Genomic DNA, 16,960 nt, shown 5'->3' with positions numbered 1-16,960 from the left:
GGGTGTGGGTCCCCCTGGATTGCTTTGGATAATCTGTTTCAGGGCGCCGCATTATAACACATTTTTCTTTTATAACACATTTTAACCCTTCACTGTTTGTTTATTATACATGTACTTCACTTTTTTATTTTCATTCTTTATATGTAGCTGTGGCTGCTCTTAACTATCTCTTTACACTGCACTTTTCTTACTATGGCGGTGCCCTGGGGCGGCTTAGCTGGGACAGTTTGGGGGTGTCTGCGCTCTGGATTTGAATCCTAGTATGTTAGGGACCTACCCTAAAGAGGTTACCTGGATATGGTGGGTAGGCCCATAACCTTGGCCAAGATTATGCTAAAAACCTCTATTGTTTGCAAAATGTTATTGCATTTATATATTATCAATAATTTGGAGTTGTGCACCTGAGATTTGTCTGTTTTGTGACTAAAAAATCTGACAGATAATCTGACTGAAAATCATTCATAAAATCGTTGGTAACAAAATCGTTGTGTGTGTATGCAGCAAAAGGTGACCTGCTGAACGATATCATTAACGATATCGTTCAGCGCCGGGCTCTCTCCCCCATTCCCCAACATGCTGCAACCTGACGATATCGTCAGGTTGGCCTGCATGTTTACCCGATGAATGATAATCACGAACGACCTGCGGGAACGCGCATCGTCGTTATCGTTCATCGTTTTGATGTTGAAAATGAACGATAAAGTGGACGACTGAACGATAACGATATCGTTATCGTTCAGTCGTGGTCCACTTTAATCGCCCAGTGTGTGTCTTGAGAAAGTCCCAGACAGGAAATAGGGACGAAACGTGTTGACCTTAGCCTCCAGACGGTATTGAATTCAGCCTCTACTCATACTTACCAGTGGATACCGCTGCATACTTCAATTGGGAAGCTGTATCGGAGGGACCACTTGCCGTGTACTGACATCGTACACCTCTGTGTCTCACTCGCGGTTTCGCGACCACACTTCAACTTTTAACTTTTAACCTCAAGCAGAAGTCCCCGCACAGGCTAGTGGGATAGTACCATGGGAGCATTGCATTTCTATCGGATTCCCGAAAGTGGACTGTGGGAAGTTTATTGGACGTTACCTAATTAGAGAATACCCCTACCTAGCGTATAGCTGCATATATACATAGCTGTATGTCTTTCCGTGTCATCTTTCATTTGTGTGTTATTTGCAGCCCCCAGAATCTGATTGCTCAGAGTCAGTCTGGAACTGGTAAAACAGCCGCGTTTGTCCTCGCCATGCTCAGCCGCGTGGATGTCCAGAAAAAATATCCACAGGTGAGTTTCTCACTTAACCCCACTAAGGGTTTATTCACCTATGGGCAATCTCTGATTACATTTCTCTACCCTCAACCCCAGAATAGAAAGCAGGGGTCCCCCACTCCCTACATTACCTGAAGCCGTAGCCCTGGGTTACTACACATGACTGTTCTATAGCAATGCAGCAGCAATGGCGGTATAGCTGCCTGTCCATCTCGCTTACGGTGCAGCGTTGTAGAATAGGCAGGGGCAGATTCTGTCCTTGTGCGCTGTGCAGTAGGCACAGTCTGGCTTTAGGTGATAGGTGGACCCCTATTTGCGGCACACTTGTGTAACATAAAAAGCCCTTTACATTTGTACAGGGTTGGGGAAAACAATATTTTTTTATTTTTATTTTTTTTATTTTTTTTGTTCTTTTAAACCATTTTTTTGTTTGTTTAAACCATTTTTTGGTGCATTCATGTTTTAATTAAAAAAATATTTAATCCTGCCTATTATATTAATTCTGTAAAACATTCCTATGTATTAGAAACTTTGGTCAAGGCTTTAATATGATTTATTTTACATCTTTCAATAAAAGCTATTTTTTACTGCTCATTTTTCCTATTACATCTGAATATATGTAGACAGACTAAACATATTAAAATATACAAAGTACACTCAGAGATAGATGAAATTGAAAATAATAAGTTATATTATATGTTATATACATATATATATAGATATATGCTGTATGTATATATGTGTTGTGCATTAGTCCTACTTATTACTTATAATTAAATAAATCTGAATAGTAATACAAAATGTAGGATGCAAAAGCAATTTTCAGAGAAACTCGCACACACGCATGCATTCACATACACGGAGTTAAGCATTAGCACTGGGCAGGCCACTGGCATTAAACATTTTGAATAAGGGGGCGTGGCCTGGAGTAGCATGGTGCAGGCAGCATTTTGCCAGCTCTCCTGTGGATCTCCTGATATTTATCCTGTGTTACTGGCAGTCCCTCCATTGGTGTACCTATATTAGAGGGGCATCTTCTCCCGCTCCCCTGGAGTGCTGTGATGAGCTGTTGGTGTGATTCTTCCCGGATATTTTCCCCTTTGTTTGTTTGGCTGGGTCGTCTGCCTCCCTCCGGCCTGGTGTTCCTGCCACCTTCCCTGGCTCCCACGGCTGATCTCTACGCACCTGTGAGTTACCTGTGAGTAGCCTCCGGATTGTAGACTGCATTAGGAGGAATCCTAAGAGTGAGTCCTGTAATCTATCTCTTCTTCGGCTCCCATCAGTGGATCCCGGAGGTTGGGATTTGCGGTGTGCTAGCCGCCGCCATCTTAACGCTGGGCTTAATTTCGAGTGCTGCACTAGTCGTCCAGCTGCTCCGACGCTCCTGGGCAGCAGTCTTTATACCTGGTTTACCTACTGTCTGGGTGCTTTAATATACCTGCTGCCTCTGCTGTGACTTTCCGCTGGTCTCAAACTCCTGAGGACGTCTTCTGGTGCTAGTGGCAATTTTCAAGTTAAGTCATCTCTACTTGCTCCTGATAGCCCCTGGCTGTTACCTGGTGTGGCTGTGTACCTGATGCTTTTCCAGTCAATATTTTTTCTGGACTCTGTTTACAGGTTCCGCTCCTCATTCCTGAGAACTCTTTGACTGTGGTTGTCCATTTGTCATCATGGCTCCTCTTCAGCAGGTTCTTCAGGCTATTCGGGACTCTACCCAGAGACTTGCGGACAGGATTGGAGAGTTGCAAATAAATCTCTTTCTTACTTGTCATGTGGATGAGCCCCTGATCCCTGACTCTGACGTCCTTTCCCCTCAAGTTCAAGATGAATTACCCACTTTGGTGCTCCAGGTTCGATCCAAGGTTGCCCTACCAACTTGTCTCCGGTCACCAAGATTCTGCTCTAGCAAGTTTAAAATAAATTTTCCCATTTCCAGCATTCATGACGAAGATCTGTGTTATCTTGTGCAAATGTTTTTTTGTGTATACTCCTGGGCAGGATTGCATAAAATTGGATTTAAAAAAAAATAAAAAAATTCAAAAACGGATTTATTTGATTTAAATAGGATTTTTTGGATTTAAATAGTTTTAAATTTGTAACCATTTATTTAAAAAAAGACTTTAATAAAAAAATCATATTCAAATCAAATAAATCAGTTTGTGATTTTATTTTTTTTTTAAATCCAATTTTATGCAACCCTGCTCCTGGGTGATATGTGGCAGATTTTTTCATCTTGTTTTTCCCCTGCAGGGGGCTGAGGCCTGGCCAGATTAGATCTTTGGAATTTCTAGTTTTGTTATAATGTTTTATTGTTTTATATGCCATTTTTTGGTCTTATACACTGTTATTATTTTATATATTGTTTTCCTTATTTTATTTTAATTTAAAAATTTTTGTCCATATATGTCTGATTAGGAGGAACTTCAAATTTCTTTTGCAGCCTATTATCAGGCCTTACTAATTGTTGCTTTTAATGTGTACGCTACATATCCTGCTTTTCCTTTTTTTATGTTATGTCATATTTTATGTGTTCTACATATATTTGTGAATATTTCACTAATTCTCTATGGGAGGAACTAGTTTTGTATAAAGTGGGCCTAGCTTAGTTTAGGTCATCTAGTATATTGCCCTATGTAGTAGGTATATCATCCGCTATTTGGGTTTGGGTGGGTTGGGGGGTTTATAGGTAGATTAGTGTAGTTTAGGGGGGTGGGTGTTAGGGAATCCAAGTAGAACTAGGTTGGGATAGGTTATACAGGGTGGGGGGTTATGGGGAGGTTTGTTTTGGGCTTCTTTATTTTGTTTTGTTATGTTGGTAGATACTTGTTTGTGCGATATGCGGTTAGTATGCTCTAATTATAATTGTTTACAAGATTATTGAGCCCGAATAGCGCCTTCTGGTTTTATCTATACTCTATCATTACGATGGGGTGTTACGAGTATATCCTGTGTTGCTTGATAAGCCTTTTCATTATATATATACATAAATGTAAAACGTTGTTTATGTTTTTGTTTTTTTGGATGTAAGTTAAAAAACATCAATAAAAACGTATTGAATTTAAAAAAAACAACAACATTTTGAATAATAACACTAGTCTAGAGGCCTTTTCAGTTTCCAGTCTGTTTCGAAGTTTCGAATGAACTAAACCAAAAGAAGAAAAAAATCTTTCTACACTAGCTAAAGGTGCTTGAGCAGTCAGAAGTTGTACAATAGTACATTAGGATTAACTTTTTCAATTGCACTTTTCTGAATCCATTCATAAGATGACACTTGCGACACCACAGATTCATTGAAAAATTATTCCTGGAACGGTGGAGTTTGTGCCTGGAACTTCACTACAACATAGGATTTTTAGGGGAGCAGTTTGTGGATTCTTAGCTGATGCTAGGCAGATTTACTACCTCTCTGATCTCATACTCCCTATTTCTCTGTTGTGTGTGAATTTACTGTATTGGTTCAGCTCATTCAAATGAAGACCACAAGCAACATGAATGTGGAATAATACCAGGGGGTTTGCCTTATAATAGGCTTTTTTTTAAGACGTCACAACACTGTGCCTGTAGTTACAGCATAATTTAAAAAAGATTTTGTACCACAAGTATTTTATAGCCCAAAGGTGAAGTCCCCACTGCCGTCTCCTGTCCCAGCAATTTATACCCAGAATCTGCATTTATTCACAAGGAAAGTAACCTCCAGCAGCAAGCTCTCCCGCACATACTACAGTGCAGGATCCCTGCTGTGTCTTATACAGTGGTCTCTAATGAATGTGCAGCAGTGTCCATCATGATAAATGTAATTGAGGGAGGCGTTTGTCCATTGGGTTCAGTTATTGGGTTAAGAGGACAGGGCCAGCGCTGGGCCCCATTGGGTTCAGTTATTCATTAGACGGTGTATGTTAGGGAAGAAGATAGGGCCAGCTCTGGACCCTATTGGGTTATTCATTAGACAGTGTAAGTAAGGGAAGAGGATAGGGCCAGCGCTGGGCCCCATTGGGTTATTCATTAGACAGTGTAAGTAAGGGAAGAGGACAGGGCCAGCGCTGGGCCCCATTGGGTTCAGTTATTCATTAGACAGTGTAAGTAAGGGAAGAGGATAGGGCCAGCCTGGACCCCATTGGGTTATTCATTAGACAGTGTAAGTAAGGGAAGAGGATAGGGCCAGCGCTGGGCCCCATTGGGTTATTCATTAGACAAGTAAGTAAGGGAAGAGGATAGGGCCAGCACTGGGCCCCATTGGGTTATACATTAGACATGTAAGTAAGGGAAGAGGATAGGGCCAGTGCTGGGCCCCATTGGGTTATTCATTAGACGTGTAAGAAAGGGAAGAGGATAGGGCCAGCGCCGGGCTCCATTGGGTTAAGTTATTAATTTGACGGTATAAGCAAGGGAAGGGGATAAGGTCAGTGCTGGGCCCCATTGGGTTCAGTTATTCATTAGACAGTGTAAGAAAGAGAAGAATATAGGGCCAGCGCTGGGCCCCATTGGGTTCATAAATTCATTAGCTGGTGTAAGTAAGGGAAGAGGATAGGGCCAGCGCCGGGCTCCATTGGGTTATTCATTAGACGTGTAAGTAAGGGAAGAGGATAGGGCCAGCGCCGGGCTCCATTGGGTTAAGTTATTAATTTGACGGTATAAGTAAGGGAAGGGGATAAGGTCAGCGCTGGGTCCCATTGGGTTCATTTATTCATTAGATGGTGTAAGAAAGAGAAGAATATAGGGCCAGTGCTGGGCCCCATTGGGTTCAGTTATTCATTAGATGGTGTAAGAAAGGGAAGAGGATAGGGCCAGCGCTGGGTCCCACTTGTTTTTCCTGATCTTTAACACATAAAGTACTCATTATCTTTCTGTATCTTTCTGAGTTCCTTATATATGGAGCCACATGTTTGTTAGGAAGCCTGAGACCAGCGCATTGTGTTGTGTTGTGTGGTCACATGTGGGCTAAGCACTGGCTGCGGCAATTAGGTAAATTCCTGTTACCATGCTGGTAATGAGGTCTGAGGAGAAACTGTTATGTAGCAGGTAAAGGCCCTGTTTGTCATTAATATATACAAAAGTGTGTAATACTGAGTTCAATGTAACAAATTAAATAGCTGTTTTTTTATTTTGTCCACAAAACTATCTTGTCAGCCCTGTGCAGCAGGGTACAGTAGCTTTGCAGAAGTGTGATTGGTTCATTCATGGGGCAGGACCAGTGATGTCACAGCAGCTCTAAAAACTGCCTTCTCAGCTTTGTGACCTGTGTTTTTATCCCAGCATGGCTCTCTCCTAATTATATGGGAGGAGCTAATGCTGTCTGTAATTGAGTAGAGGAGCTATTACTAACGGACTTGTAGAAGAATATTGGGGTATCACCGGGCAATTATTATTTTCTTCATGCTGAAAATGTCAGTTTTGGGGTTTATTGGTCCTTTAGTATGTAGCAGAAATATAGAAATAAGCTTGTGTTTATATCATTACCATGTCTTTCCCCCATAGTGTATCTGTCTCAGTCCTACCTTCGAATTGGCGTTGCAGACAGGACAAGTGATACAACAGATGGGGCGGTTCTGTAACGGCATCGGTGTGACATATGCTATACGAGGGAACAAACGTAAGTATCTTTGTTACAGTGTGTTGTATTTGCGTGTTGTGACATACTGAGTGTATGTATTGTACAGTGTTATGTAGCACTGGTGGCGGATCCTAATTAAGGGCCTAATCAGAGATGCCGCTAATGCAGCTGTTACTGCATAGTTTTTATGCCAGACGGATGATCTGCGCTATGAGGGCGCAGATTATCCGTCTGAACATGACCGCCAAAAATCAGTGCGACTGCGGTAAAAGACACCCCCCCCCCCCCCCCCCCTGCTACCTCCCGGGAACACTCACTGAAATTGCCTCTCTCTGCAACCAAATTAATTGATGACAATGTCACTCTCGGCAGCACAATGCCGGGACCACGATGCAGACAAGGTGAAAATGCTACTTAAAGCACTCTATCGGTGTTGGTGGTATAACTATAAAGATGCTGAAGCTTGTTTCAATTTATACTGTCGACACCATAATAAAATGCTTTTTGTAGCATTTTCACCTTGTCTGCATTGTGATGCCGGCTTAGTGTCGACCTAATGACTGCATACCTGCAAGACACATTACAAGGATTATTTCATAATGCGCCCACAAGCTGGTCCTACATACCTTACGTGCTGCTAATTACCAGCTGGCCCGTAATGGAAAGAAGCCTGACCCTCCGGCCCGTCAGGAACTTCTGAACAGAATTTGGTTTGTGTCCAAAATAGAGTATACAATTAGTGTTCAAAACAATCCAGCGGCCAGGTTTCATTCTGCTTGGCCCTCATGGCTCTCTTCTCATAACGTGACTCTCCCTGGTCTTGTGTGATCGTATGGTACTTTGTTATATGATCACGCATTCCTAGTCGTGTCGTCCCCACACACACACCTCACCTCACTTCCTATACCCTTATCCTTGCCCATATATTACTTGGTTTTCGATTATTGACCTTCACTGCCTGGACTGGCAAACAGGCCATTGGTCCGCCCCACTTTATGTTCCCTTTTCTTCTTGTTATTATTGGTCTTGGTCTTCTTTTTATTATTGGTCTTGGTCTTCATGTTATTATAGGTCTTGAAGTTATTATAGGTCTTGGTCTTCTTGTTATTATAGGTATTGGTCTTGTTATTATTGGTCTTGGTCTTCATGTTATTCTAGGTCTTGGTCTTCATGTTATTATTGGTCTTGGTCTTCATGTTATTCTAGGTCTTGGTCTTCATGTTATTATTGGTCTTGGTCTTCATGTTATTCTAGGTCTTGGTCTTCATGTTATTATTGGTCATGGCCTTCATGTTATTATAGGTCTTGATGTTATTATAGGTCTGGTCTTCTTGTTATTATAGGTCTTGGTCTTCTTGTTATTATTGGTCTTGGTCTTCATGTTATTATAGGTCTTGGTCTTCTTGTTATTATAGGTCTTGGTCTTGTTATTATTGGTCTTGGTCTTCATGTTATTATTGGTCTTGGTCTTCATGTTATTATTGGTCTGGTCTTCATGTTATTATAGGTCTTGGTCTTCATGTTATTATTGGTCTTGGTCTTCTTGTTATTATTGGTCTTGGTCTTCATGTTATTATTGGTCTTGGTCTTCATGTTATTATTGGTCTTGGTCTTGATGTTATTATAGGTCATGGCCTTCATGTTATTATAGGTCTTGGTCTTCATGTTATTATTGGTCTTGGTCTTCATGGTATTATTGGTCTTCATGTTATTATACTGTAGGTCTTGGTCTTCTTGATATTATAGGTCTTGGTCTTGTTATTATTGGTCTTGGTCTTCATGTTATTCTAGGTCTTGGTCTTCATGTTATTATTGGTCTTGGTCTTCATGTTATTATAGGTCTTGGTCTTCATGTTATTCTAGGTCTTGGTCTTCATGTTATTCTAGGTCTTGGTCTTCATGTTATTCTAGGTCTTGGTCTTCATGTTATTATTGGTCTTGGTCTTCATGTTATTATAGGTCTTGGTCTTCATGTTATTATAGGTCTTGGTCTTCATGTTATTCTAGGTCTTGGTCTTCATGTTATTATTGGTCTTGGTCTTCATGTTACTATAGGTCTTGGTCTTCATGTTATTATACTATAGGTATTGGTCTTCTTGATATTATAGGTCTTGGTCTTGTTATTATTGGTCTTGGTCTTCATGTTATTATAGGTCTTGGTCTTCATGTTATTATAGGTCTTGGTCTTCATGTTATTCTAGGTCTTGGTCTTCATGTTACTATAGGTCTTGGTCTTCATGTTATTATACTATAGGTCTTGGTCTTCTTGATATTATAGGTCTTGGTCTTGTTATTATTGGTCTTGGTCTTCATGTTATTCTAGGTCTTGGTCTTCATGTTATTCTAGGTCTTGGTCTTCATGTTATTCTAGGTCTTGGTCTTCATGTTATTCTAGGTCTTGGTCTTCATGTTATTATTGGTCTTGGTCTTCATGTTATTATAGGTCTTGGTCTTCATGTTATTCTAGGTCTTGGTCTTCATGTTATTATAGGTCTTGGTCTTGTTATTATAGGTCTTGGTCTTCTTGTTATTATAGGTCTTGGTCTTGTTATTATAGGTCTTGGTCTTCATGTTATTATTGGTCTTGGTCTTCATGTTATTATAGGTCTTGGTCTTCATGTTACTATAGGTCTTGGTCTTCATGTTATTATACTGTAGGTCTTGGTCTTCTTGATATTATAGGTCTTGGTCTTGTTATTATTGGTCTTGGTCTTCATGTTATTCTAGGTCTTGGTCTTCATGTTATTATTGGTCTTGGTCTTCATGTTATTATAGGTCTTGGTCTTCATGTTATTATTGGTCTTGGTCTTCATGTTACTATAGGTCTTGGTCTTCATGTTATTATACTGTAGGTCTTGGTCTTCTTGATATTTTAGGTCTTGGTCTTCATGTTATTATTGGTCTTGGTCTTCATGTTATTATAGGTATTGGTCTTCATGTTATTATTGGTCTTGGTCTTCATGTTATTCTAGGTCTTGGTCTTCATGTTATTATTGGTCTTGGTCTTCATGTTATTATAGGTCTAGGTCTTCATGTTATTATTGGTCTTGATGTTATTATAGGTCTGGTCTTCTTGTTATTATAGGTCTTGGTTTTGTTATTCTAGGTCTTGATCTACATGTTATTATACTGTAGGTCTTGGTCTTCATGTTATTATAGGTCTTGATCTTCATGTTATTATACTGTAGGTCTTGGTCTTCTTGTTATTATTGGTCTTGGTCTTGTTATTATAGGTCTTGGTTTTGTTATTCTAGGTCTTGATCTACATGTTATTATACTGTAGGTCTTGGTCTTCATGTTATTATAGGTCTTGATCTTCATGTTATTATACTGTAGGTCTTGGTCTTCTTGTTATTATTGGTCTTGGTCTTGTTATTATAGGTATTGGTCTTCTTGTTATTATAGGTCTTGGTCTTGTTATTATTGGTCATGGTCTTCATGTTATTATAGGTCTTGATCTTCATGTTATTATACTGTAGGTCTTGATCTTCATGTTATTATACTGTAGGTCTTGGTCTTCTTGTTGTTATAGGTCTTGGTCTTCATGTTACTATAGGTCTTGGTCTTCATGTTATTATACTGTAGGTCTTGGTCTTCTTGTTATTATTGGTCTTGGTCTTCATGTTATTATTGGTCTTGGTCTCCATGTTATTATAGGTCTTGGTCTTCATGTTACTATAGGTCTTGGTCTTCATGTTATTATACTGTAGGTCTTGGTCTTCTTGTTATTATTGGTCTTGGTCTTCATGTTATTATAGGTCTTGATCTTCTTGTTTTAGGTCTTGGTCTTCCTGTTATTATTCAGTCCCTCATGTTTATTTTATTTTTATTGTGACAAAGTTTTGCACGTTATTGAACCTAGATTCTTTCCTCTCCACACTCCCTATTACTTGTTTTCTTACTATTTGCATTGTATACCGCTGTTTTCTCCTCTTTTGTCTTTATCTTGTCCTGTTTATATTTGTCACTGTTGATATTTGCTATGTGATGCTATATACAAGAAAAGGATAATCTGATGATGAAATACATGGCTGAACAGCTCAGAAGTGTGAATGAGAAAACAGTGCATTTAGTAGCAGTTGCTGGGGGTAGTGTACACACTTATAGGACAGTACTTTCCACCTGCATGAGTATACCTTTCCCATGTAAAGAAGTGAGAAGCCACAACCATCAAAAGTAGGAGCAAAGCCATAGCTACACCCATATAACCTGTTATGCTGTATACACATATGTAATAATATTGTCTAGACTGTAAGCTCACCTGAGCAGGACCCTCTCCCACCCTTCTGCCCCACTCCCTTATAAACACCAGCCTCATATGCATAGGCAAACGCAGGGGGGGTTTCCGTCTGCCTGGAAACCCCCTCTCCCGAGCAAACACCATGACCACAATAGAAATAGTAATATAATAGAATTTTACTAGTGCTGCATATTCTTCTTAGTATCACAAATGAAATAATTAGCACCACCTGCGGCTCGTTTAACATGTATCAGCCAGTATTAAATAACCTGTGCACCAACTAGGAGATCTGGAAAACATGCACTGTTAGGGATGCACTGCTATAGAGCCCAATATGTACATATATGTCCAGGGCAGTGCTAGGTCCTTCTGCTGCTCCTCCAGGCTCCTTGACTTGCTCCAATAGTCTGGAATGCATCATTTAAAATAAAAACATTCAGCTCAGGTAGGATGGCCCTACTGCCCTATATGCTGGGGTTATGACACATAATATACTTTGTATGGCGCATATTAAAGCTGGTTAAGTACTAATTATGCCCTCTTCATGGACTGGCCACACTTGCTCTAAAATCAGGCATTTGGAAACCCCCTCCTAGAAATCCTGCGTTTGCCACTGATATGTATTGATTCTGTTTTCATGTATGATTTATTCCAACTGCTCGACCTGCGGTGTTGGGTGGCACCATAGAAATACATGATAATGGCACCACACCTCTCCCGTTACTTTGGGTTACCTTCATTTGAAAAGTGAACAACTCTTTTCGTAATAAAAGATTCCTCAGATCCTGGCTTATGTAAATCAGTGGAATGGGACAGTTATAAACATAAGGTGCCCGCCTGGGGACAGGTGATAAATGTGTGGTCTATGTACTAACAACGCAACTATAGAACTCCGGCAAATGAATACAAATGTTATTATGCATTAGTACAGTAGTTGCCCTCTTTATATAGTGCATTGGGGTCACTATACTGTGCCATCGCTACTTGCAGTTACAGTCATTTTAGTGTCACAATGCAGGGATGATTTCAACAATTAAAATAATTTAAGTACAATTATTTAATAAATGTGTGCAGGCATAAATAAAAAAATACAATTGATATTTGCGCAATAAAGTGGAGAATAACATAAAACGGAGCTTCTCTCACAGCCACATTTTAGCATAAATATCTAAAAAATCAAGTTGATACTGAATCGCGACCCAGCGTCATTTCTGTCGCATTGGATAAATGTCACTAATTCCCCTTTTACAACAGAGCTAATATCCGGGTTATTGCAGGGTGACCCGGGTAGCTCCTTGGTGTAAATGGGGACAGGGTGGGATACCTGGGTGGAGGGACTCTGTAATCCAACACAGGTAACTTGCAGGGTTTAACATGGGAATTACCCATGAAACCTTGCAGTGTAACCGGCGCGACCCGGGTCACGATGACCCTGATCGTACCACATACCTGCTGATTGGCCGGCTACCGTGGCGCTTGGAGATGACGTCATCTCCAAGCGTCCACTTCAATGCAAGAGCCAGGTCACTGCAGACCCGACTCCGGTGTGAATGGCGCCGACTCGGGAATAACCTGGGTCGGTGCCGGGGAAATTCTGGGTCTGATCCGGATTGGAACCCTGGGCCTGATCCAGACCCGGTCGCAAGCGCTCGCAACCGGGTTGATGGTGGGCCAGTGCGCATGCGCACGACGGAGTCGGCTCAGTCGTGCGCATGCGCGAGACCCGGATAGCGACGGGCACTCCGTCGCTCCGGGTCTCATACCAAAGGGGGCATGCTGTCGATGTTGAGTGACAGCACACTCCCTTTGGTGGGTAGGCCGGGGGAGTGGCTGCCCAAACGGAGGCGTTCCCATGTGAACGCCTCCGTTTGGGGGCGGCCCCACTGACATTACGAGTGATGTCAGTGGGAGAGATTTAGGCTCTGTTAGAGCCGAAATCTGTCTGGGGCTTACGGCCACGAGACCCTACCACAAGGGTCTCTTCGCAAGCCCGATGGTCGCGATGGTCAAGACCATCGCGACCATCTTCCTGGCTGCTCGCCATAGCTGTGGGTGGTCACAACGGCAGGAGGCCGCTCTAAAAAAAAAAAGACAGGCCCTGATTCAGAGCAAGCGCTCTGTCAGAGCGTCTGGCTCTGAATCAGGGCCCCTGGGCCTGATTTAGAGCCGCTCGTAAGCGGCCGCTCGTTCGTTCCGAGCGATGTTCGCACATCTGCGCATGCGTATGGGTTGTAATACGCATGCGCGAACCAGTCAGTGCGGTCAGAAATCGTGTGCTCGCAAAATAGCGAATGCCTGCTAATTTGAGTGACAGAATGAGGCGATTGTGGGTGGTAAGAGGGGAAGGTGCTTGAAAACGGGGAGTGGAGATCCGAACGCAGGCGTGCCAAAAGGTCAAAACGGGCGTTTTAAGGGTGTGCATAATTAACAAAGCAGCGTCATCGACCATGTCACTTGGTTGTTTTTTAGCCTGAACTGCTCGCATGATTGCGGTAGGAAAATGCTACCACAAGCACTGCGAGCAGTTCCGACGCCGTTCGATGTACTCGATTAATCTAATAAATAGCGGAGATGACGCATGATGCGAGCAGCCAAGGGGCGTTTTTTTCAAAATAGCGAGCGCATGTTTTGTTCGCTCGTTCAGACATAGAGGCGTCAACAGACCGCAAAGAGCGAGCGCTTAATTTAAATATCCGGCCCCTTTTTCAGAACGACCGTCCGCAAATAGCGTCCGGCTCTGAATCAGACCCCCTGTTCCAACCTCCAGGTCAGACCCGGAATTTAGTTATAAAAGCGGTGTCAGTTTATAACCACAGAGAGTTCTATATCCTGAAGTGTTGGGTAGGTTAAGTATTAATTGATCCAACAGATAATCCTGGAAAGACACACAGCTGGGTGAAAATAAATTCTAGTCAATTCAATATTTTACAACTTTCAGACAGAAAATGGCAAAAAAAACCCAGCTTTTAGCCGGCATTTTGCGTGCCAGTTTTTTGTGCCATTTCTACAGAGTCTTCCCAAGTATACGATGTATCTCAGAGCAGATATTCTATATCACATATGCTGAGGAACACTGTAGGTTCACTGCTGCAGGTGACTAATCTGTTAGTGGTGGATGTGATTCCCGATAATGTACATAGACGGAGTTTGTCAGTATAAAGTGTATCACAAGTTGTACCTCCGATCAAAAAACAGCCACTTACTATGTAGATGAGGTCACAATGGTGCTTCTGCAAAAGCTCTCAGGCTGGAATGTCCCGGAGCAGGTCTGGCTACAGGCACCAGCGGGGGTTCCCGTGCGGCTGCGGACGTCTTCTCGCCGCGTAGATCTGGCCAGACAGGCAGCAATGTAGTGGGACGATTAGGAGACCAAGCTGGGGCAGCTGTGAGCGATGGTTGGGAAGGACTGTGCATCGGAGAGGGTAGTCTCATTGACGTCATAGGGGGGAATTCAACTGCGGCCAGGATATTTTACTATTCAATTAGATGACTGAAAATGGGACGCAGTGATTTCTATAGAAACCTCCAGACCAAGTCTGATTTTATCTAAAATTGTTCATTTTAGTAAAAATCAGCGGGACTTGTTCTGGGACCCCGGCGGCACCCCGCCTCTGAGGACTAATTAAGCAATTGGAAGTTTTCAATTAGCTTAATTAGTCCTTAAATATGCATCTTCCGAAGCGGTGTCTTCTGCATCCAGCGTCGGGAGTGTGTGTGTGTGACCCCTGTTTTGAGTGTATATCCGGCACAGGGAGAACTACATCTCCCAGCAGCACTTGTGCCTCCCAGCAGCCCCTTCCCCAGTGACAAGATAAAGGGGGATCCACGGATTCCCCTGGACAGGTGAGTAAATATTTTCATTATTTTTTTACGCGCCGTAGGGTTTTCAGCTCTGAAAACCCGGCAACCACTTTTTTTTATTGGATAGCGAGGGTATCAGGAGCGCACATACCTGCAGTAATCCAAAACTGGGCGCGAGGCTTTTTACCTCGCTAAACCTCACCCTTAATTGAACGTGCCCCATAGAATGTGTGGCTTGACGTGTTTCTCTGCCTGTGCCGTTTCCTCAAAAGCTGTCCTGTTTTGGTATACAGTCATTTTATTGTTAGAGACAACACATATTATGTATTATCTATTCAAGTCATGTCCAGTAAATATTTCTGTTGGTGGAAGCAGGGAAGCGCTAGGCCTTGCTGCTCCCCGAGGCTGGTAGTGGTTTAGCTCCCTTCTCATCCCTTATAAAACTACAATAAACATCAGTATATCGCCCGTTTTCAGCCAACAGGATTCTTAAGCTTTACCAGATGTACTAAGAAGGGAAATAAAAGGAAATAAAATAGTAAATATGTATGCATAAACACCAAAGATAATAATATTATTAATATGCAGTTACAATAGTAAATCCAAGCTATTGATTAGATAGTTTAATTTGATTTCTTGCTCAGCATCCAAAGGTAGCAAAATAGAAGCTCAGATTATCGTAGGGACCCCAGGAACAGTGATGGAATGGTGCCTTAAGCGGAAGCTTTTTAAGCAGGAGAGACTCCGCGTGTTGGTCCTGGATGAGGCGGACGTCATGATTGCAGTGCAGGGTTATTGTGACCATAGCATACGAGTGAAGAGGTAAGTCACCACAGATACCCTTCCCTTACCTTATGTCTGTACAAGGCTGCATGGGGTCCATTCAATTAGGAGCGAGTTTTCTATCATGGAACTCGTATTCATTAGTGTGAACAAAAAGTGACCTGGGAGAAGTGCATGAAGAAGGAAACCATCCTGACCCCCCACAAAAAGTAACAGCTGAGAGAACAGGACCATGCAGACGGCTGTTAGTGGCCATAAGGGAAGTGCAGGAGGTTCTTACAAGGTGTCAAACGGCGATTTCTGCACTTTCTGTTAGTGCTCCCCCTCTGTAATGGTGCCCCCAGTAGTGGTTCCCCCCTGTAGTGGTGCCCCCAGTAGTGCTCCCCCCTGTAATGGTGCCCCCAGTAGTGGTCCCCCCAGTAATGGTGCCCCCAGTAGTGCTCTCCCCCTGTACTGGTGCCCCCAGTAGTGGTCCCCCCCTGTAATGGTGCCCCCAGTAGTGCTCCCCCCCTGTAATGGTGCCCCCAGTAGTGCTCCCCCCCTGTAATGGTGCCCCCAGTAGTGCTCTCCCCCTGTAATGGTGCCCCCAGTAATGGTGCCCTCAGTAGTGCTCCCCCCCTGTAATGGTGCCCCCAGTAATGGTGCCCTCAGTAGTGCTCCCCCCCTGTAATGGTGCCCCCAGTAGTGCTCCCCCCCTGTAATGGTGCCCCCAGTAGTGCTCCCCCCCCTGTAATGGTGCCCCCAGTAGTGCTCCCCCCTGTAATGGTGCCCCCAGTAGTGCTCCCCCCCTGTAATGGTACCCCCAGTAGTGCTCCCCCCCCTGTAATGGTGCCCCCAGTAGTGCTCCCCCCTGTAATGGTGTCCCTAGTAGTGCTCCCCCCCTGTAATGGTACCCCCAGTAGTGCTCTCACCCTGTAATGGTGCCCCCAGTAGTGCTCTCACCCTGTAATGGTGCCCCCAGTAGTGCTCCCCCCTGTAATGGTGTCCCTAGTAGTGCTCCCCCCCTGTAATGGTACCCCCAGTAGTGCTCTCACCCTGTAATGGTGCCCCCAGTAGTGCTCTCCCCCTGTAATGGTGCCCCCAGTAGTGGTTCCCCCCTGTAGTGGTGCCCCCAGTAGTGCTCCCCCCTGTAATGGTGCCCCCAGTAGTGGTCCCCCCAGTAATGGTGCCCCCAGTAGTGCTCTCCCCCTGTAATGGTGCCCCCAGCAGTGGTCCCCCCCTGTAATGGTGCCCCCAGTAGTGCTCCCCCCTGTAATGGTGCCCCCAGTAGTGCTCCCCCCCTGTAATGGTGCCCCCAGTAGTGCTCTCCCCC

At 43.3% G+C, this 16,960-nt stretch overlaps 1 protein-coding gene across 1 annotated transcript in view; it reads left to right on the top strand.

The window, feature by feature from the left end:
- LOC148513480 (ATP-dependent RNA helicase DDX25-like) overlaps positions 1-16,960 on the top strand; it is a 53,628-nt gene that overhangs the window by 13,225 nt on the left and 23,443 nt on the right. The window contains 3 exon segments of the mRNA XM_088481836.1: positions 1,186-1,288; positions 6,749-6,863; positions 15,510-15,687. Coding sequence (XP_088337962.1) covers positions 1,186-1,288; positions 6,749-6,863; positions 15,510-15,687 — 396 coding nt within the window.

Source organism: Taudactylus pleione, unplaced genomic scaffold (assembly GCF_031769625.1).
Source record: "Taudactylus pleione unplaced genomic scaffold, aTauple2 ptg000278l, whole genome shotgun sequence".
Lineage (NCBI taxonomy): Eukaryota > Metazoa > Chordata > Amphibia > Anura > Myobatrachidae > Taudactylus > Taudactylus pleione.
This window is presented reverse-complemented; position numbering and strand designations above follow the sequence as displayed.